Source organism: Octodon degus, unplaced genomic scaffold (genome assembly GCF_000260255.1).
Source record: "Octodon degus isolate 3935 unplaced genomic scaffold, OctDeg1.0 scaffold00002, whole genome shotgun sequence".
In the NCBI taxonomy this organism is placed as follows: Eukaryota; Metazoa; Chordata; class Mammalia; order Rodentia; family Octodontidae; genus Octodon; species Octodon degus.
Genome location: NW_004524578.1, coordinates 20,736,826 through 20,759,620, shown reverse-complemented (window position 1 = coordinate 20,759,620; position 22,795 = coordinate 20,736,826). Strand labels below are relative to the sequence as shown.

Here is a 22,795-nt window from a genome sequence, read left to right as displayed (position 1 = left end):
TCCGATTTGATTTGAAACTGTCTCATTGCTATCTGTTTATCAATAAAACTTTGAAAAGGAAAAAAAAATTACCCCTGACAGTAGGCCTTAGTGGCAACTGACACTGCACCCTCTCAGTAGCTATCTGTCAGTAAACCTTTCCTAATCTTAACCCCAAATGTTCCCTGTAATTCATTCTTCAATTCTGGGGGACATGAACTAGACAAGTATGGCATCTAGCAGGTTTGGAGTTATATTTCTCCTACATCATTCAGCTTCCTTGGGAGCCCTGGATTCTTTCTCACCTTCTAAGCGATTTTAGTTTCCTGACAATCCTCCCAATACCTCTTCTAGCGCTGCCCAGGGCTATTCTAATCTACTGACGTCCAGGACACTGCCTGGTCCACAGGAGGTCAGGCGGTCCAGACAGACAGATGGACGGCAAGGCCACAGAGGGCGGTCAGTGCTGCTGAGAGCCACTCTACCTTCCAGACTGCCACCTAACACCTTCCTTTACACAGTCTAGTGACTTCACCCCGGAGCTGAGAGGGAGAATTTTGTTTTTGAGAAGGTAACAGTTGACAGGTAGCAATGGGGTAATCTTTTTTCTTTCCTTTGTGCCTCCCTCCCTCCCTTTCCCTGCCTCCCTCCCTCTCCCTCCCTCCCTCCCTCCCTCCCTCCCTTCCTCTCTTTCCACATGGGCTAGAGAGGCATGGTCCTCTCAGGGGACCACACAAAGGCCCCTGGACTCCCACAGCCTTCTTTCCTCTGACTGTGTGTGACCCACATCCCTCCCCTTGGTGCCTTTGTAAGTACATACAGCAGAATAAAAGAGTCTTCCTGTTTTGCAATTTGGTACACAACATTCGGTAAAGTTTTCTTCCTGCTTGTTTACAAAATATTTAATACAACTAGGAAAGGAGCTTTTTTGGTTCATTTGTTTTAAGACATGGACTCGTCAGGCCGGCTTGCACTGTCTATGTAGCCCAGGCAGGCCTTCAACTCACTATGATCTTCGTGCCTTCAGCCTCAAGCATGCACCTCCATGCCTAGCTAAGAAAGGTTTTTATCAATAAATTACTTATAAAACTTAAGTGTCAGTGGAGAACTGGAGCCGCAGCTTCCAGGTAGGTTCAGTCCTCCCTTGCTGCCCAGGCCACGGTCCCCACATGGGGAGGAGGAGGTGGATGATAGCACAGCCAGAGAGCTTTGTTCAACAAAGAACCTCAAAGGAAATAAGCAAGGACAGACAGGCTCTCTCCAGAGGCCTGCTCAGATAAACTTACGGACATTAAGCCCCCAACAAGGTCACTGGCGTGAGGGTCATCATCCTTAGCACCGAACTGTGGTGAGTACAGCTCAGTGGACCTGAGGATCTGCAGCACGCGGTCCAGGGCCTCGGTCACCGGCATGGGGCTGCTCTCCTGTGCTGTGTTAATGATGTTCATCACCTGCAGCACAGAAAGAAACCCTCAGCAGCCACGGGACAGTGGCAAGAGGCAGGGTGGCAGGGGTGCTTAACAGTGCCACTACACTTCATGAAGCTAAGCTCGCTCATCACACAGCCCCTCTCCGGGACAAGCGGCACATCCAGCTGTGACCACAGCTTTCCAACATGCCAGGTGTGCTTGATGCAGAACAGCTACCCATGGCTTCACCTTGGTGATGGGTGCCTCGATGGTCATGGAATGGATCCGGGCCATGGAGGAGTGTCGTCTCTGGCTGGAAACTGTGGGGAGACAGGTAAGAAATCAGGGTGTGTACAACCCTGGGTATGGGTCCCAACCGCCAAAGCTGTGTGACCCTTCTTCCTCCTGGGCCTCAGTATGCTTGGCTGCCTAGGCAAGGACTGGGACCAGGACTGCTCAGTGACTGAGCTTCCTTTCCATGGAAACAGATGGGCTCCTAGCTAGCAACTGTTTCCTGCTGTCCTAGGCACTAGGATGCACTTGTCCACTTGCACAGAACTTCTGATGTCATAGGCCAGAGAAAACAGGAGACAAGCTAGCAAGTCAAGGCCAAACGGTCTCTTTGTGCCTGTAACAATAAAGCTTTATAATTATTCACTCGCTGCTCTCCAGAACTAAAACCATTCTGGAAAACAATACCATATGGGCTCTTTGTATACGGCAGTCGCAATAAATTCATTTCACCATGAACTGAAATACATGAATGCTGGCTATATTTTTCAAAGTTCCTGTGGGTGCTTTTCACCATTCAGCTTAACCCAAGCTAATTAAACACTGTAAACAAACAAGGCAGGCAGTAGCTCTGAGGCTCTAAAAGTGAGTTTTTTTGTTGCTGTTAAGATGTGGTCCTCTGAGGGGAGAACCCAGGCCTGGCAGAGGCCTGGTGTTAATGGTGCCCCACTGTTAAGCAGCACCGCTCACCAAAGACCCAAAGGCCAGAGGCAGCTTTGAAGACTGAAGCGTTGACCTGATGTCACCGGAGAAACCAAGGCCCAAGGAGGAACACTGTCCCCAGGGAGCCAGGTCAGGGGCCTCAGGTGGTCTACATTTTGGGAACCAATAAAACTTCTTAAATCTTGGTGACTGGCATGTGGTTCCACCTTTCCATTTTACATAACAAGGTCATTAAACCAAAAATAACCAGTTAATCGGTGTCATAAAAAGGCTTATTGAAAAAATAATGGAAGTCATATTCATGTTTAAGAGTCAAACAATATGGATCTGTACAACATGGTCACTCTAATGCTACTGAAAACTGCTAAAACGAAAAAACAAAGATAAGGACAGGAAATAACACATGTTCCTTAGCTCAGTTTAGTCATTTTGCAATTGTACATATTTTAAAACATTGTATATATATATATGTATATATATATATACGCACACACACACATATACATGTATATGCTAAATATACACAAGTTTTATCAACTAAATAGATACATGGAAATTTTTATTTTGAAAATAATTGGAAAAAATCATATTGTAAGCTCAATAAAGTAAGAAAAAGAAACAACAGGTATAAAGATTGTCATGATCATGCATACAGAGAGCCCCAAAGAGTCTATTTATGCTTTTCTGTATGCTAAGTTTACCAAGGTTAAGTATAAGATTAATATATAAAGATCCATTATTTCTCTATCCTATAACAAACAATTAGAAGTTGAAATAAACACCATTATGATACCATAAAAATCTATCAATATTTAAGAATAAGTTTTCCAGGGGCTGGTGAGATGGCTCAGTGGTCTAAAGCACCTACTTAGAACAAGCTTAGCAAAGCACAGGGACCGCGGTTCAATCCCCAGCACCACATGCCAGCCAGCCCCGCCCCCTGGTGGGCTGAGCTGGCCACCCCCCCCACACAAATAAATAAATTAAAAAAAAAAAAAAGAATAAGTTTACCAGGTATGGGGTGGCATATTCCTGTCATCCCAGCATGATTTCCATGAGTTCGAGGTCAGCCTGCACTACATAATGAGACTCTGCCCCCGCCCCCTGCCAAAAAAAAAAAGGCCGGTCAAATAGCCCAGAGGATTAAAGCACCTTCAAGCAGGTGCAGGGGCCTGGGGTTTGATCCCTGGGCCTGCCATGCTGGCCCTGCACCTGGGGCATGCTGAGACAGCAATTGAGACTGGGCATGGTGGCGTGCGCCTGTAATCCCAGCACTTGGGAGGCTGTAAACAGGAGAATCACTACAAGTCCAATATAGTAGTGAGACCCTGAACACCCTGTAAACCCTTCCCTAAAACACACACACACATACAAAATAAAAAATCTAATTCAAGATTTATAAGATTTCTACAATGAAAATGCAAAATGCTACAGAGAAAAAATGAAAAGACCTAACTAAATGGAGATATAGCATCTTTGACAGGCGGGGCCAGGGAGATGGCTCAGTGGAATAAGTGCTTCCCTGGCAAGCACAAGAGCCTGAGTTCAATCCCCGGTTTTGCCCAAAAAAACCACCACCACAGTTTGACAGGCTCAGGAGTAAGATTCCAGTAGTGTGAAAATTGATCTACACATCAAGGCATGGATTCCCCTCCAAAATAGAGGAATCCCAGGAGAACATGTGTAAATAAGCTAGTTCTAAGAGCTGCGTGGAAATGCAAAAGGCCTAACATAGTCAAGAGCTGTGGAACAAGCACATGTTGCCGGCTAGCAAGACATACAAGGTTACAGAGGGCCTCGGCAAGTACGACAGGGAGCAGATTAGAGCTCAGGAACAGGCCACGCACCTGGTCACCTGGTCTAAACTCACGCTGCTCCTGCCAAACACTGTATGGTGATGAGTCATGGGAGTAGGAAAGGGAATTCATCTTTGATCCTGACTTACCCTCAATGACATAAATTTGAAATGGAGTACAAATATTATTTCGATTGCTTGACAGCACATGCTCCCATTACACGATGCTTTTTCACTGCTGCGTGGCACCAGTGCAGACACAGCGTGCTCCGTGCTTTCCTCTTCCCTCCCCTCCTGTCCTGACATTCTCTTATGAAGATCTCTACTTTCTATATCTTTTTTTAATTTTTTTTTTTTTTTATGGCTGGCTCAGCCTTCCCTGGGGATGGGGCTGGCACGGCATGTGGTGCCGGGATTGAACCACAGTCCCCATGCTTGCCTAAGCAGGCACTTTAGATGGCTAAGCTATCTCGCTGGCCTCTCTATATCCTTGTTTGCATTTTGTTTCTCATATATAGGAAACTATGCAGTATTTAAGCTTGTGTCTGATTTATCTCACTTAACATTATGGTCTCAAGATGCATTTGTTTTCCTAAAATCATTCAAGTTTAGCCTTCTCTATGACAAAACAGTACTCTCTTATGTATAACACCACACTGTCTATCCATTTGCTGCTTCCAAGACTTAACTATTATGAACTGTGCTGTTCTAAGCCTGGGTGTACACAGATCATTATAGTATGATCTTTTCCAGAAGATATGTAGGAGAACAGCTGGGCCAATGGAATTTCTAGTTTTAGTTTTTTGAGTGATCTCCATAGTGGTTGTCCTAGTTCACATTCCCACTAACAATCTAGTATAGACGTGCTTTTCCCCTACCTCCTATGAGCATTTGTTATTAGACTGTTTGATGGTAGCCATTCTTTCTGGGGTAAGATGGTAACTCAATGTACTTTTAATTTGCGTTTCTCTGATGAGCATTTTAAAAAATTTAATTAATTTGGTACAGGGTCTTGCTATGTAGCTCACACGTGTAGTGATCCTTCTGTCTCAGCCTCCTCAGTGCTGAGAGTACAGACATGCACCACCACTCCTGGTTTTGGGGCCAGCATGGCATGTGGTACCCAGGGATTTGGATTTACATGGGAATAGAAGATTGAACCCAGGATCAGGGATTGAACCCAGGTCCTTGTGCTTGCCAGGCAAACACTTAGACCGCTGAGCTATCTCCCCAGCCCCAATGAGCATTTTTTTCATGCCTTTATTGCCCATTTGTCCTTCTTCTGACAAGTGCTTATTTTGGTTTCCCATTTTGAGTTGGGTCTTTTATTTTGCAGGGAGGCTAATTTTTTTGAATTCTTTATATATTCTTGATGTTAGTCCTCTTTCTGCACAGTGCCTATCAAAAATATTTGTCCATTCTTCTGTTTGTCACTTCACTGTTGGTTTCCTTTGCTGTGCAGAAGCCTTTTAAGTTGGTTATGATCCCATTTGTTAATTCTTGGGATTATTTCTTGTTGCACTAGAGTTCTGTTCAGAAAGTCCTTACCTATGTTGATGTCCCCCCCCCCCCGCTGTATTTAAGACAGGGTCTATAGGGTTTCACTACGTAGACTGGACTTGTAGTATTTCTCCCGTTTTCAGCCTCCCAAGTGCGGGGACTACAGGCGTGCATCACCATGCCCAGTCTCAATCACCATCTCAGTGCACCCTGTGGGTGGGGCCAGCATGGCAGGCCGGGATCAAAGCCTGGCCACTGTGCTCTGCTTAAGTAGGTGCTTAAGTAGGCCTGCCCATATGTTAATGTCTTAAAGGTTTTTAACTATTTCACCTTTCAGGGGACTGTGTTGTATGTATGAATGTATGTATGTATGTATGTATGTATGTATGTATGTATTTGTGGTACTGGGGATCAAACTTGGGGCTTTGTGCTTGCCAGGCAGGTGCTTAAATCACTGAGCTATATCCCCAGCCCCTGTTTCTATTTCAATATTTAGATCTTTGATCCATTTTGATATTAGTTTAGTACACAGTGAAATACATGGTGGACCATCCATTTTATATGAAAGATAAAACAGTAAAACTTTAGAAGAAAATATAGAAGAGTATCTTCATGACCTTGGGATGGAGAAAAATTTTAGTGGCATACAAAAAGCACTAAACCATAACAGAAAACACTGATAAAATGAAATTCATTAAAAATAAGGCCCTCCACTCCTCCAAAGACATTATTAAGAGAGTAAGTGGCACACCACAGACTAAGAATATACAAATGCAGCCAGGCATGGTGGTACATGCACTCAGGAGGCTGAGGTAGGAAGACTGCCATGACTTTGAGACCAGCCTGCTGAACTACAGAGTGAGAGCCTGTCTCAAAAAACAAATTATACATATATATATATATATCCAACAGATGGCCCATATCTAGATTATGTGAAAAACTTACAAACAAGAAAAGATAATCCAATTCTATTTTATTATTATTTTTTTAATAATTACTGGGGAGCCAAAGGGCCCTAAGTCCAGCCACAAAGGTGGCTTTCTGGAACAAAGAGGCTGACCCAGGACTGCACCTGGTTTTATTCAGTGGCGGAGGAGTGGCTTGAGGAGGAATGACTGAGAATTATGGGAAGTAGGTAAGTACTATGAGCTGAGCTAGGTGGGTGGCCTGCACTTACCTCTGCTATATGCAGAGAGGCTAGGCAGAGAAATTAATCTGTGTTGTGCTACTGAGATAGTATCTAATGTTTCCAGGATCTGGTGCTTCAGCTGTGATGTAATCTTTCAAGCTCCAGGAAGTCATTGCCTCTATCTCCAGGCTCGATCCCAGATGACAGCATGGAGCACTGGCTCTTAGTCCTGTCTCAACTCGACTCACATTAAGGAGCAGCAGGTGTAGGTTACCAGGGAAACATGCACACCACCTTCAAAGACTATCACCAGCACCTCAGCTACACCAATATGCATTGCTTAAGGTCAATTGAAGGATAAACATACATATCAATACATATCAATACAATGAAATAGGATCAGGCTCAGTCAAAATGGAGATCATTGCTCTTTCTTTCTTTTTTTTGCAGAACCAGGGATTTGAACTCAGACCCTACTGAGCCATCTCCCCAGCCCCTAGCCATCTCCCCGGCCCCTTGCTCTTCTTTCAAGGAGAGCTGCTCAGGTGGTTCTCCACAGTTCCCCCTTGTTTTGAAGAAGCTGGAGCAGTGTTGGTCATGGCTATATAGCCCATAGCTGTTGTTCGGCTGAGAATCCTCCATGACACACTTTAATAGAAGGATTATAAACAAAAGAATGAGTACACCAATTCTAATATAAAACCAAAAGTGAGCCTTGAGATATGCAACTGGATTCAACTGCTCTCTAGCATTAGCAAACTTATCCCAGTCTTTAATCTGGGCATCAAAAGTGGCTGTCTGCTGTGACATTAACAATACCTTTCTCTGAAAAGCATCTACATCCAAAGTAATATTTTGATAGTTCCTTGTATATGTTTCTTGATTAATCTCCAAGGATGAAGACTTTTGTTATATGGTAATGGGGCGATACAAAAGCAGGTCATATTATATTGACATTTTAAACCTTGTTGTCATTGTAAATTTTCAATTTGATCTGCCATCCAAAGGACAGAGGTTTCTAAAATGCTCACTTGAGCCTGCAATTTAACATCAATTTCTCTTTGAATTTTTCAGCTGTCATCAGCAGTTCTTATCCAACTGTCGACAAAGTGAGCAGTTTGTACTGAATGAACTAATGCCGCAGAGCCAATGGCTGTGCTGGCTATCAATAGCACTAAGCAAGTTATCCCTACTATAGTTAATCCCAGCATACTCTTGGTCCATTTGCTAAATCTTTTAATTAAGGTCTCTACCAAGAGGGAATTGAGTGAATGATACCAAGGCTCAGTTCGAACCTAATTCTAAAAATGGGCAAAAGTCTTAACAGCACCTCACAAATGAAGACACTGTCAAAAGGCAGCAAGCATATGAAAAGGTGCTCAATCTCATTAGTCACAAGGAAAAGTAAAACTGAAACCACCAGAATGGCTAAAATTTTCCATGTCAGTATTTCCCTAGCTTAGTGACGGACAGGAACACAGCATGACCCTCACTGAACTGTCTGCCTTGTCCTGGCTGAGAGGTAAGCACTTGCATCCACCAAAAATGACTTGTGTAAGCACGTGGAGCCTTACTCTGAATAGTCTCAGGTGGGAACCACACAAATGTCCATCCATTGGTGGACAAGCAGACAAACTACACACCTAGTAGAGACTACCACTGAGCAGAGTGAACTAAGGAATGTGTTACTGGTACGCCTCGCAATGTCAGTGCATCTAAAACACTCACATGAGTGGAAGAAGCCAGGCGTGGCAGTGTGTATCTTTAACCTCAGCACTGGGAGGCTGAGGCAAGAAAACTGCTGTGAAGTTGAGGTCAGCCTGGACTACACTGTGAGACCCTATCTCAAAAACCAACAGGGAAAGAAAGTGAAAGATGTCTGACACAAGAGTACATACAGGATGACACCAACTGCGTGACGCGCGGTAAATCATGATTTGCCTTTGCGTAGTGAAAGGCGTGTGCACGAGCACACAGTTCCTATCTGCTAGGGGCGCAGTTATAGGAGTGTAGAATTACCAAAACTCGAATATTTGACATCTGAATTTTACTGTAGGGCTGGGGAGATGGCTCAGTAGAATAAGCGCTTGCCTAGCAAGCATAAGGGCCTGAGTTCAATCTCCAGTTCCGCCAAAAAAAGACTGTATTTTACTGTATATAAATTATAAGTCAAGTTTTATATATGGCTTTTAAAAACACAGCAAAAGAATTTAAAATAGAAGAAAGTACAAAGGAATGTAAGGGGTTAGTGGAAGCTACAATGAGGTAACTTCAGAGTAAAAGCAGTGTCACCCCATTCCACACTGCCCCGAGCCACGGATCACACAAATGTGAGGCTGACTGCCCCGAGCAAGAGGACAATGGCAGCAGATGTTAAGGCACGCCTACCCTGTCCTGGCAGCACGTACCCATGTAAAACTCATGCAGTCCTCTGGGCAGCGTGGCTATCCCTACTGTGTAGACATCACAATGGGAGACGGATGCCCACTCTCAAAGTGGCATAGGACGAGATGAAGCTGGGATGTGAGCTGAGGTCATTCTTCTGAACTGTGTCCCTGCTGACACCCCCACAGCAGGCCTAGCTCATGCCACACACCTGCTAGGGACATGAGGCAGATGTGACCTCAGCCATGACTGCCTGAAAAAGCTTGGCTTCCTACTGAGCCATGATACCAGCTCGGCATCTGTCCGATTCTTTTGTCTTTGGGCCAGAGTGTGTACAAAACAGGCAGCAATGTTTGCCTCCACACTCTCTAGAAACAGTTTCAATCACATTAAAAATTAGGCCCCTTAGGCCATGAATCTATATCATCTTTTACACAATTACATTTCCAGTAAACAAATATTTGCTTCATGAGTTCCTCAAATTTCCCAAATTGAGCTCACCCCTTCCCAAAAGATGCAGCTTCCACCCAGCAAACAGGAAGCCATGACAGAATGCATCTTTCAGTATGACCAAATACACTGCTCAGATAATTATACTGTGTGGGCTTATGACCCCTGCTCCTCAGCTTAGAAGATCAATACAAAAGTCCTAAGTTTTCTGTTGTTCTCCTTGTTCCCTGGCTCCATGAGGGCCTAGAGTGGAGCCCAGGGGGTTCCTAGGTCTCTCTGCTCCCAAGAATGTGAAATGTGGCTGACCAGAGAGAAGCTGGAGGTCAGCCTGGCCACTTGCCCGCTCTCTTCTCTGGTCCTGTCACTCACCTTCATTTGCTTTTGAGGAAATAGATCTGACATCCAATGAGCCTTTCCTTTTGTCTTTATGTCTGCTCATCTGATTATCTGGGGAAACAAACAGAAATGTTAGTGGCATATTGGCAAAGGGAACCAAACTAGAAGTTTTTAAACTCCAAATTCAAGAACTGGAACAAGCAAAATCAGCATAGCACACAGAAGTGCTGACTGAACAACTTGGGTTGGAGGGGTGACTGTCTCTTGCTGTCCCCAGGTCCACTCACAGCTGAGGGCTTTGCAGAACCCTGAGACAGACAGTAACCAGGCAGGAGGGCCAGGGGATGCCAAGGAATTCCTCCCAGTATGCTTCCATGTAGTTGAACAAAATGGTGGAGATTTTGATCCCTTGTCCATCCTTGTCCCAAGGGCAATAAAAATTTCTTTTTCTCTACAACATCTCAGAGAGAACAGCTTCCCCTTAAGGTGGTGCAGAAGTGTGTTTCGGAGACAGCTGACCCTGCCTCCCCACCTCTGTGGAGGCTCCTGCTCTCCTAGGCTTCCTGCCCCTCCTCTGAGCAGAAGCTCAGTGTTCCCTATGCACCTCATGGCCTTGTCTCACAGCTGAGAAAATGATGCCAACCTGCAAGTGTGTTGGGGGCAGGGTGGATGCTCCACTGGTTCTCCCTAGGGTACCCCAACAGCCTCATGGGGCCGCCTCCTCTGCCCAGATGATTCCTTACCCAGCCTGGCTTCCAGGAAAGCTAAGGTCCCTGTGGCACTACCAGTCAATGTGTCAAGGGCACTCAAGCTTCTCCTTATGGAGACACAGCTGAGCTGGCCTTCTGGACACGCAGGCCTGCAGAATCCACCTTCCTGCTTTCCCTTCCACATCACTATTCCTTCCTCACTTCCTTCATGATTTCCTCGTCTTCAACCTCCTGCCCTCAGTATTTCTTTTTGTAGTGAGTCACCTGTTTTCAGCCTCCCAAGTGCTGGGATTACAGGCACATGCCACTACACCCAGTCTCAACTGCCATCTCAGCACAGGTGCTGGGGATCAAACACCAGCCACTCCGCTCTGCCTAAGCAGGCACTTTAGTGCTCTGAGCACTCAGTATTTCTAGGGGTTGGCATCCTTAGCCTCTTTTCTCAGTCAGCACATCTTCCTTCAGAGGCCTCCTTCCTCCCATGCCTCTGATTAGTTCCTGTGTGGCTGTCCAGCCCCAGGCCTCTTCCATATCCAGACGTCTATGGAGTGCCAGTCACCTCCAGAGGGTACTTTGTGGACCCTACAAATGAACTCATTCTCCCAAATGAACTTGGTGTTCCCATGCTCCTTATTGCAGGTCACTGACCAGCACCCACCTCTCCTCCTCTCCTTCAGCTGGCCAGCCACACCCACGGATTTGCTCTCCTGGGGCCCAGCTAGTCCCCACTCAGACCTTCACTCTCCTTTCCAGAGCGGAACAGTGGTCCACTCATGCCCCTTCCACTGACCAGGTCATCTGGTTGTAGCCCATCAGCTCATCTAGCTTTCAGGTCTGGTTCCAGCTCCACAGTGCGGCGCCAGAGACTTCTCCATAGCCATCACGAAGTCTTTACCAAGTGCCAGTCTCTCACTGTGGCTGCTGTCCCCACCTAGCCAGCTCTGATGTCCTGTGATGATGGAGGTGCCACAGGCCTGCAGACATGGTCCCTTTACCCCACTCCCCAGCCATGTGGAGTAACAGCCATCGGTGCACCACCTGACGCTAGACAGTCTTCCCTGGGTGACCAGCATGTGTGTAATGAGCAGCCAGTGCTCAGGGAACACACGCCTGCTGCAGCAAATGCCTGCACGTTCCTTGGCACCTGCCCCAAGTCCTCCAGTGTCTCAGACAAAAGAGTACCTTCCTGGCATTCGAGGGCAGGTAAATCACACCTGCACAGAAGCCCCTCCTCTCTCCTCAGCTGCCTGTTCCTGGTGCAGCCTGGACATCCGCTTCTCTTGCCCTCGATGACACTGCCAAGCTCTGATGCTCTCCCTCCAGGACACTGCCTCTAACCCTGTGGGGATACAGCATCTCTCTCTTCTCTGAGCTCTGGGCCAACTCCTATCCACGCAGCTGCCTGGTGAGGCCACTGTGAACTGCATTCTTCTGCTGCTCTGCTCAGCATTTACTGGGTACCTACCTCTTGCCAGTCAGGACTGGTATGACGGTTTGGATCTTGACCATCCCCTAAAGCCCTATGTAGTAAAGGCTTAGTCCCGGGGTGGTGGGGTGTTTAGGAGGTGGGCTTGCTAGAAGACACTGGGACCCCTCTTTGTTTCCTGGCCCCAAGTGAGGAGTGTTGCTCTACCATACCCCCACCTCATTTCTTGTCCATAGCCAAAAAGAAATAGGGCTAGTCCTCCATGAACTGAAGCCTCTAAAACTAGAGCCAAGCAACACCCCTTCTCTGTAGGAGTTAATCAGGTTCTTTGTTAGTGACAGGAAGCTAGCGTGCAGGGGTGTGAAGATGAACATCGCTCCATCCCGCGGGGCTGGGTTGGGGGTGGGGTCTTATGAGGAACAAGGGCCTGGAAGGCTCCAGAATGGCTCTGAGGTGCAGGAGGAGCCCAGAGAGAAAAGTGTGCTTGGGGTGGGGCAGAGAGGAGGCAGCTGAGCTAGTGCTTATAGCACCCTGGAGGAGGGAGGGAGAAGCTTGTTTAGATGGAGCAGGGTGCGGTGAGAGAAGCAAAAAAGCAATGCTTACCAAGGACGGGCTGTGGCAAGAGAGGAAGGAGAGGAAGCAGATTTAATTTCTACTGAAGGTTTTTTTAAATGGTAGTAGGGACTGAACACAGGGCCCTTGCAGTGAGTTACATACCCAATCCCTTTGCATTTACTTTATTTATTTATTTATTTATTTATTCATTTATTTATTTATTGCTGAACCGGGGATTGAACTCAGGCCCTTGCGCTTGCCAAGGAAGCGCTTATTCTACTGAGCATCTCCCCGGCCCCTGCATTTATTTTAAAAGGTTGTCCATGTTGTTATTACCATTATTGTTATCGTTTGGTGCTACTAGAGATTGAATCACTGAATCACCATATCATCAGTCCTTTTAAAATTTTGAGATGGGTATCACCAAGTTGCTATGTTGCCTAGGATGGGCTCAAAAGTACCATCCTCCTGCCTTAGCCTCCCAGAGTGCTGGGACTATACATGTGTGCCACCATGCCTAGACCCTATGGAAACACTTAAGAGTGTGAAGCCAGGCCAGGCACGATAATACATGCCTGTAATCCCAGCACCAGGGAGGCTGAGGCAGGAGGATTGCTGTGAGTTTGAGGCTACCGTGGGCTACAGAGAGTGCAAGCCTGAACTGCACAGAGAGACTCTCTCACAAATGCTCCACGCCCCGCTCCCCCAAAAAGTACTCAGCCCAAGTCTCTCCAGCTCCAGTCCACCCTCCCCAGGCTCCCACTCCTTGCCCTGCTTAGGTTCCCTCCCCCAGTGAGGTGGTCTCAGGCCCATGTCTGCTCCTGGTTCTGCCATGCTCCTCTGTTGTAACCGTGGAGGGTCCACTCCCCTTTCCACCTGGGCACCAGCTCATCAGTACCACATCTGGGAAGTTTGCAGAAACATCTATGTCTCTAGTTCTCACCTGTTTGTGGAGCATAAGACGGTGCTCAGTAGAAATCTGTACTGTGGTGGAGAAGTAAATGGACAGACAGATGTACTGTCCACTCCACTCCACTCCACTCCACTCCACTCCACTCCACTCCACTCCACTCCCCTTGTCTCTGGCTCTAAACACCTCCCTGGCTGCTCGGTCTCCTCCCCAGTGCTACACCACTAGCCTATCTCGCTGTTCTCTTGCTTCCTGTGTCTCCACCTTTTCATTCTCAGCCAGTGTTTTCTTTCCTCCCAACTAAAAGTCTGACTCACTTTCTACAGTAACTGTTGGAACACAATCTAAGAGGGGCTTAGCCACAGACCTTTCCACTCAGACGGTCTGAGCATGCTTCCCCACCCCAGATCCCGACTCCACTGCCTAGAGCTGACCAGCCTCACTGCCTCCCTAGCAGCTGAGGAGCATGGCTGATCCAAACTCCTGCTCCCTGCTCACCCTTCCTGTCACGCTACATTTAATACCTGCTCTTCCTAGAACACGCCCTGCACCACCCTCCACGGTGCCTGTTTTGTTGCTGGAATGCTCTTCCTTCTACACTCTTCTTCCAATTCAAATCCACCTCTGCTGTGAAGCACCCCTTTCCTGTGTGGGGCACCCCTTCCTGTGAGTCCCACAGCCCTGCCAGACCTTTCTCATGCCTACTGCCGCTTCTTTCCCTGTGTCTGCACATCACTCCAGGACACAACTTTGGACAAGTTCCTCAGCCAGGCAGTTTTCTTACTGTAAAAAGAGAACTTGATCCATTAAATCCCTCCCTTCTTGGCTCACTCCAGGGCCTCAGTTAAGTAAACTATATATAACTGAGTGTAGTACCTTATAACAGAAATGCACACAGTAAATATTCCTAGAATGGCTGAGTATGGTGGAACACACCTGTAACCTCAGAATTCTGGGAAGCTGAGGCAGGAGGATGTCAAGTTTGAACCCTGCCTGGGCAAGTTAGTGGCTGAGCAAGGTTCTATTTCAAAATAAAAGGGGTGGGAATGTAGCTTGGTGTGAAGGCCCTGGGTTCGATCCTCAGCAACCCCACACCCCCATACAAAATTCCCAGAATGAACAAGTTGTCCTGGCATAGGGATGGAAGATGATTCTTCTCCCTGGAGGCTCTTACCGATAGCTAGCAGCCAGAGCACAGTGCCTGCGTATATAGGGTGCACAGGCACCTGATGGGCAGCCCTCTGCCATCACCCCATCCTCCTCAGCTGTGAGGGCCAGAGAAGGCAGTAGCTTGCTAGAGCCACAATGTGTTTGGAGGACATGGGTCAGGGAAATGAACCTGCAGCAACACAGATGTGGGGCAGGCACACGGGACCCACAGCACGGTAGAAACATGAGATGAGGGAGGCCTTAGGGCCCAGCTCCTCACACGCTGCTAGTGGAGACCTTCCCCGAGAGCACTGTGGGGAGACACCCACTGCCCACCCGGACAGCACAGATCAGACTGCAGAGCCGCTCTGCACTTGACATCTCCTCCCAGAAGGCACAGCCTGGACTCCACATTCTCTTCCTGGTTGCAGCCCCTGCAGAATGCCCCAAGCACACAGTCCTAGACTCCTTGACCACCTTGGGATGCCACGGCGCTAGGAAAGTGGGGTCCCACCTTGGCACCAGGTAAACTTGCTGCAGGAAGGATTTGCTTTGCTTAACAAACACTAAGAAGGAACAGGGACACCATACCTGTGTGAGTGTCAGACTGAACATATTCGGGAATTTTCTCAGCCTAAAAATGAATTTTTAAAGCCTTAAGTTCTGAATGCCGGCAAACCTCCCTGGGGTGTGCCCGACCCAGGACACCCCTTACCTACCTTACTGTTTCCATTGCACACTCGGATAATAGACACATAGTGTCTGATTTTTCTGCAAGTAGAAAACAATGGATTATTTCTGTCTTGATTCTCACTGAATGGTCATGTAGTTAAGGCCACAAATAAATACAAGAAAATTCATAAACATCCTCTGTTGTCTCTGGAGAAAAGAAGCAATTTCAGTAACACATAAAAAAAAAAAAAAAACCCACACACACTTTTTAAAAAGTTGCACTGCACACCAACCAAACAAGGGCCTTTGGTTGCCTCACACATTCTCCTGCCCACAGCCTTCATAGGATGCTTGTCCCCAAGGGCTGGTGAGCAGTCTGTTCAGTCCCTCATGGCCATGGTCACAGGCTCTCTGCGGCCAGGCTCTGCTGACCGGGACTGGCCAGACATCCAAACAAAGTGACAGGGTTAGCTCATACGTGGCTGACTCTTCCCATTTACTTATTGTCCCTTCAGCTTTTTTCTCTCCTCCCACCCCAATAATCAAAGCCCTCTATGCTTATCGCAAAAACTTTGGAAAGGACATAAAAGGGCAAAGAATCAGAACAGAGAGCCCACACAGACCCATCGGCCTGAGGCGATCACCAGCTGGCAGCAGAACCCAGTGACAAAGCACATGAGCAATTCTGTCAGTGTGGAGAGCTGTGCCCAGTGCCACCACAAAGCAGCCAGGGCCAGGGCTGGGGCAGGGGCCACAGCCCAAAGCTCTGTAGGCCTCAGCTTCTTCATCTGTCAAATGGAGACAAGCATGGTGCCACCCTTGCATCACAGCCCTGCAGACGTGACGAGAGGAAGCCCAGCCGGGAGGGACAGCTGCGTGTACAGCATCAGTCCCTGGCCCAGCTTCCTCCTGCTCTTCTTTGCCTTTTCGTGGCTGTGATCGTACCCTAGATCTGACTTTTTGCATTTAATGTTATAACTTATTTTTTTAACTTAAGTGAAAATAACATTTCATAACCAAATAGTAAAAATAAGAATACTTAATATAGTACATCAAAGTAGTTACTCAGAGTATAAATTTTCTTTTTATAAATTTTCTTTTTTTCAGTTTTCTATGATTGTCATTTCTAATGGTTGTATATCTACTGTTGAGTATAACTCATATTCATAATTTTTCATTTCCCATGTTATTTCAGTTAGGTTCTGAGACCTTTTTTTTTTTTTTCCCGGAACCGGGGATTGAACTCAGGCCCTTGCACTTGCCAGGGAAGCGCTTATCCCACTGAGCCATCTCCCCGGCCCCCTCTGAGACAAATTTTTTTGAAACTTTTAGGCTTCTGATATAATTTCCAATCAGTACTCACATGTTTACATAAGGATTTATCTGTTACCATTCAAAATATTTTTATATAGTTTGATAAGCCTTATAGAAACAGTACATGGACTAGATAAAAAATTTAAATATAGAGGCTATGAGTCATCATCCTTATCACAGCTTAAAAAACTGACATGCTGATTTTTTTTTTTTTGACATGCTGATTTGAGTGGCAATACTTCCATCTCTTGTGCATCCATGCAGTTTAGAACAGACTGCTAGAGCCAGACTGCAGCCGAGTCACCCAGGAAACACCACCACAAGGCCACCCCGTGATGACACCTGTCCTGTCACAGCCTTTTAAACTCCTGCAAGCACTTCTGGTCTTAACCTAAGTATTCAAAGCAAAATCTGCAATAACCCCAAATATGGAATATTAATTGAAGCTTCTGCTCCCCACTTACCCCCCCTGTCCAATGACAGGTATTATCTTCACATTCTGTTGGATATTATCTCCATTCTTCTTCTTGGCATGGTAAATGCCTTGCCACTCCTATAAATGGAAGTGAGCATCATTAGTCGCACTTTGGGTCCAAAACATAAGCTCAAGAACATTTTCCACTTCAGTTCTGATTCACTTAGCATTGCTAAAGCAATTAGCATACAAAATGATCCCAACCCCAAACCCAATTTTAGGTAACCCAACGATTTTTTCTCAGCCTCTAGTCTCTCTCCTCATGCACTGATGACAACAGTCAGGTCTCTCAGCCTAAGTGGTCTAATGTTTTAGGGGTCATTGGTGAGAGGCTGGTGGGCCAGGAGGGAAGAGCGTTCCCTCCCCTGGGGGCCCAGGTTCCTCCCCTCCTACTGCCCCTTGCTGCAGGGGAGGAGGGAGGTTGGCCTCTGTCCTCCTGTCCTCTGCAAGAGGAAAATCTCAGGGTGGGGCATGGGAGGAACCTCTGTGGCTCTGAGTGGCTTGAGGCCCCTTGGGGAGGAGGAAGTTTTGGTCCTCTACAGGAAGGGTTGGGATGAGAAAGCAACAGCCAGGTTTTTAGCTGAAGTGGAGCAAACAGCACTGTAGCTGATTTGGGCTGTCCCGCCCAGCCAGAACCCAGCTGTTCCAGCAGAATCATATAGTCAGGGTGAGCAGAGATGTCTGCTCTCAGGGCTGAGGAGAGCCAAGGACAGAGCCTGAAAAAGTGAGTTCCTCCATGAGATCAGCTAATCCCAAGCTATGGAAGGCCACTGTGGATCCAGAACTAACTCCTACAGTGCTACACAATCCTTCTGACCTTCCAGAGACCCTCAGAACCTAGAGCTGACCCCAGTGGGAGTAGACCTCCACGTTAGGGGTTAGCTGAGGTCTCCTGTCCAGAACCTTACACAGTTAGTTCTGAGATCTCTGCATGGGGTATGGCGGTCCACACACCAATGTCAAAGGTAAGATCTCATCTTCGTGGTGTGAGGGAGGGGACCCAAAAGAAACCAGGCACACTGATAGAGGCTGAGGCTGATTAATGATGCTTCCTGACAATTCCGAAAACAGTGGACCAAAAAAGGACTACATCAAAAAGAGCCACAGATCCCAGCTCTGCTCTCAGCAGGAGCTGGAGTAGGAAGGAGGTGCAGGCCTTGCTCAGTACAGCCCTGAACACAGCTCAGCCCAGGGAGAGGCCTGTGCCCAAAGCAGCAGGGACCAAACAGGAAACCTAGGCAAGAAGAGCAGGTGCCCACGTGTCATCTTAGGAGCACGCAGGACTGATGGCTACTTCTCAAGCTCCCTGTCAAAGGTACCATGGGACACTGACTGTGGTGATGTTTGCACAACTATGAACATGTAAAAACTACTGAACTGTGTATTTCAATTGGGTGAATTGCATGATGTAAGAATTACTCAATACCTCTATTTACAAGTGGAAAGAGAGAGAAATATATAGGAGAAACCCAGCTGTTCTGGCAGGGACATGCAGGGCGAGCACTTAAAAAAATTCAGTCAAGGTCAACACTTTAAAAAATACACTTAGGATTTTTTTTCCTCATTCTTTCCACATAAACTTAGGTGACTGACAGATCCCAAGCCAAGGAACCGCAAGCCATGCATGCTGCCAAAGCTCCATGATCCACCCAGAAGAGTGAGATGATTTAGTCAATGTCCTGGCTTGGGTGACATTTGCTGCTAAATTTCCTAGTAGCCAATGGAAACAAAAAATATTTATTTAACGTAAAGCGTAGTTATCATATATATTTAAAAATTCACTTACTGTCAATTTTAGTTCCCCAGAATAATGACAGTACTACTACGTACACTGACATAAAGATTGGTTCTTAGCACGGTGCTGAGCCTTGTCACAGGCTCTCCCAGGTGGGTGCCTCACAGCACAGCCACAAGCCTGGGCCTCCCTCCAGTCCCTCGGTATGAGCTGTGTGCCATGCTCCAGTGCTGACGCAGTCCCTTTTGGCACCCCGTGTCCTCAGAATTAAATAATCCTCATCCAGCTGTCCTATTCCCTGGGCCAGTATAGCACTTACACACAGTAAACAAGCAGGAACACTTGGGGCTTTTGTTCACTGAGTAGCCAAGGTCAACTACAGAATCCTGCTCGCCAAGCTAAGGCATCCAAGCTTGGTGCTCAGAGAGGGACATGACGGGATGATTTATTAAGACTAGTCATGCAAAACTGTGGGGTAAACTAAGAGGGATGGGGAGTTCTGGGAGAAGGGGACCAAACTGGATTCAGCCACCATAATTCTCGGCTGTGTGAAGAAGACCTGTACAAGGTCACATGGGCAGCAGACATGCAAAGGCTAGGAAGCGGACAGCCATGTGACTGGTGACTGATGTGACAGAGAAGATCAAAGGGCAGGAAAACAAATCACAGTTACTCCAGGAACCGAGGACAAGGCAGCTTGTGAGAACAGTCCAGAGCCTGGGCCAGAAGAGGCACTGAAATTCTGACTGGGGAATGAAAGGAAATCAGAATTTCAAAGGGACAATAGGATGTTGAACTGGATCTTGGAAGAGGCTGAAAAAGAAAAAAAAACAGGGACTTGTGAGACCGCTACACTGTGTAGAACATTGCCTCTACAACTCAGGAGCTTTCTGAGGGACCACAGTAGGTGGTGGAGGCCAGCCCCCTAAGAAGCAGAAGAAAGCAGAGTAGGAAAGGAGGACACCAGGAGCTAAGGCAGGCCGGAAGGTCAGTAGGCATCTGAGCAGCTGACATACCCTGTACCAAGTATGTGTTACGGTAAGAGTAAGAAAAGGGGAAAAATTCAAGATCTCCAGAAGAAAAAACAAGGTTTAAAGATTTGAAAAGAAGAGAGATCATGGGTCCTAGAGTCCTGACAGGAGGATCTTGAGGAAGAAGAAAAAGTAGAGCCAGAGGAATGAAACTGGCATATAAGGAAGCATGAGTACAGGGCTAAAAGTCAAGGTGCCTTTCAATTCTGCCCCAAAGACAGCTAACTGAAAATGAGGGGTGAAGGGCCTGTGCAGTATCAGAATGTCTCCTCTGGCCTGAGGAGTCTCCAAATTGCACGTCTAACACCCAGCCCCTGATACTCTGGTGCTGCAGCCCTGGCCACCGACCACTGCCTGAGTCTCTGTTCTGCCTGCCTGTCCCCAAGCTCTGGCCTATCACTGCACCCAGTGCTGCCAGACACTGGCTCCCCCAGTAAGTCCTCCCTAGACAGGCTTCTCTTCTTCACCCTAAGAACCTACAGGACTGGCCTGCTGCAGGGTCACCAGCAAAGCAGCAAGGTATCCACTGAAGAGTCACTTTCTCACTTTCCCCAAGAACTCGGAGATACACAAACAGAATTCCGTTTAGAACTGAAACCTTACACACACACACACACACACACACACACACACACACACACACCCCGGAAGCCTACAGGGCTAGTATCTGATCATCTTTCCCACTGCTCATCCTAAGTTTAGGATTCAGAGAACAGATCTGCTCTTCAAGTCTGAGGCCCTCTGAACCTGGTGCCCAACCATGTAACTCCAGCAGAGGTTGAAGTGCGGTGGGAGCAATAAAACATTCATAGAAAGGAGATAAGAAAAAAGAAAATGTTAACTAAAAATTGTATTTTAAGAAAACTGCAGTGCTAAGCCTCAGATGAAGTCACCCAACGTGTCTACATCATCGCCTCTTGGTTAAGTCCAGGCTCCTTCCTTCCAGACCCAGCACACCCAAAGCTCCTCAGGAGCACTAAGAGTCCATCAATTGGCTTATTTAAAAAACTAAGGAGCAGGACCCTAGCCAGAAGATAAAGGAACAAGTAGAGAAAATACGAAAAGAAAAAATACTTTTTTGTATGTTTTTTGTTTAAAAAATCAAAAAACAAAAGTGGACTCATACCAACAATATAGGCCAGTACTTTTCCTGGGGGTTGGGCCACCTTTCCCTGGAGATTTTACCTCTAAAAACAAACAACCACCACCACCACCAACAACAAAAAAAACCCACAACAACAAAAACCATAAATGCTACCTGTTCAAAAAAATCTATGTCCTTGCTTCTGTCTCTCTCCCTCTCTCGTCCCTCCTTCATTCCCTCCCCCTCTGGCTGTCTCTGTCTGTCTGTCTGTCTGTCTGTCTGTCTGTCTGTCTGAGTCTGCCTAATAAACCCTCCTGAAACCTCTTACTGATGTATCCTGCAAGTTCTTCTTGATCGAAGCCAGCAAACCTGTGAGCCCTTTCTATATGCACAGTGGATTAGGTTTCTTAGCTCAGCTTCAGAACCTCCTCAGACCCTGGCCAGGGACAGTGTGGCACAGTGTGCACAGACCTGATGTACCCCAGGACACAGCTAGCCCTCTTTGTACTTCATCTCTATCGCCACCCCCAACTTCACCCCTGGGATGGGGACAGAGAATACTGCAGTGTATTCACAGATTACCCTGGTTCGCACCTAGCACAAAAACACCAGCTGGCCTAGTAGCAGCAAGGGATCAAAATGCCAGGCTCTGCTAGGGAGACAGCTTGAGGGCATAAGTACCTGCCTCGCAAGTGCAAGCCTGAGTTCCATCCCTGGTACTGAGTGCCATGTTCCCTGAAACTGGGAATGGCGGCACACGCCTGTAATTCCAACGTGGGAGAGGCTGGGACAGTAGGATCACAAGTCTGAACTGTGTAGGGAGACTCTGTATCAAATAAATGTATCCATGTATGTATGTATGTATGTATGTATGTATGTATGTATATATGTATATGTATATTAAAAGACATCAGGCTCAAGTAGCAACAGGACAGGCCTCTGCGGCTGCTAGGGTCTCAGTGCACATGGGAATCCACTTCAGCTCTTCATTCTCTCCCCACAAAACAGACCTTCAACTCCCTCTAGAAAAAGAAAACACCCTCCAACTGGAAAGCTGAAGGCTAACCTGCTGGCTGGTGCCCGCTTCTGCCACTCCCACGTACCCCCAGACCTCACAGCAGCCAGGCCTGTCCCAGCTCTCCTCTTTAGCTCTTCCCCTATGCTCAGAGAGGGGAAGCAAAGGCAGCAGCCCCTTGGAAGGAGCACTGCTGCCACCAGGGACCCTGCAGTGGACACAGCAACACAGGCCACCCAAGGAGTCAGATTTGCAGGCCCGGCACACTGTGCCAGTGAGGAATAGCCTGGCAGACAGGAATGGGAAAGCAGTGGCGTTCCCCTTCCCATTGTGCCTTAAAGTCACCTCCTGGAGGTGCTGTCAGAAGACACCCTGCAGACCAGGCCTGGGGTTCTGCCTGCACCTTCAAGGAGTGGTGCTGAGCCACCCACCTACCTCCCTGACTGCTCCTTCTGTCTCCTACTGCGGTCCATGTGCTTTCCTAAGTCAGAATTCCCATCTGCTCTTCTCTGTATACCAGAATCTAGCGCAGTGCCCTCTGCATACAGCCAGTGTTTAAAAATGCACCACAAAGGAGGGAAGCTCTGCAAATGCAGCTCTGCCCCAGCCACCAGCCAGGAGCGGCCACTCCACAGATCTGTAACCTGGAGGTCGACTTATTCACCTATCACAGAGATGAAAGCAATGATTTTAAGTGTCCAGTTTCTCTGTTCACTGGCTAATCATATGTACTTTCTTGGCCTCGGTTTTCTTATTCTTTTGTCCTGGGATAAAAAGGACAC

At 47.2% G+C, this 22,795-nt stretch overlaps 1 protein-coding gene across 2 annotated transcripts in view; it reads right to left on the bottom strand.

Annotated features, from left to right (window-relative positions):
- Pde8a (phosphodiesterase 8A) overlaps nucleotides 1-22,795 on the bottom strand; it is a 153,331-nt gene that overhangs the window by 25,047 nt on the left and 105,489 nt on the right. For both annotated transcript variants that reach the window (XM_023710717.1, XM_004623326.2), the window contains exons 9-14: nucleotides 17,138-17,226; nucleotides 15,407-15,458; nucleotides 15,279-15,321; nucleotides 9,971-10,048; nucleotides 1,638-1,708; nucleotides 1,266-1,430 (exon numbers count right to left, since the gene is read on the bottom strand). In XM_023710717.1, coding sequence (XP_023566485.1) covers nucleotides 1,266-1,430; nucleotides 1,638-1,708; nucleotides 9,971-10,048; nucleotides 15,279-15,321; nucleotides 15,407-15,458; nucleotides 17,138-17,226 — 498 coding nt within the window. The remainder of the gene's footprint in view (nucleotides 1-1,265; nucleotides 1,431-1,637; nucleotides 1,709-9,970; nucleotides 10,049-15,278; nucleotides 15,322-15,406; nucleotides 15,459-17,137; nucleotides 17,227-22,795) is intronic.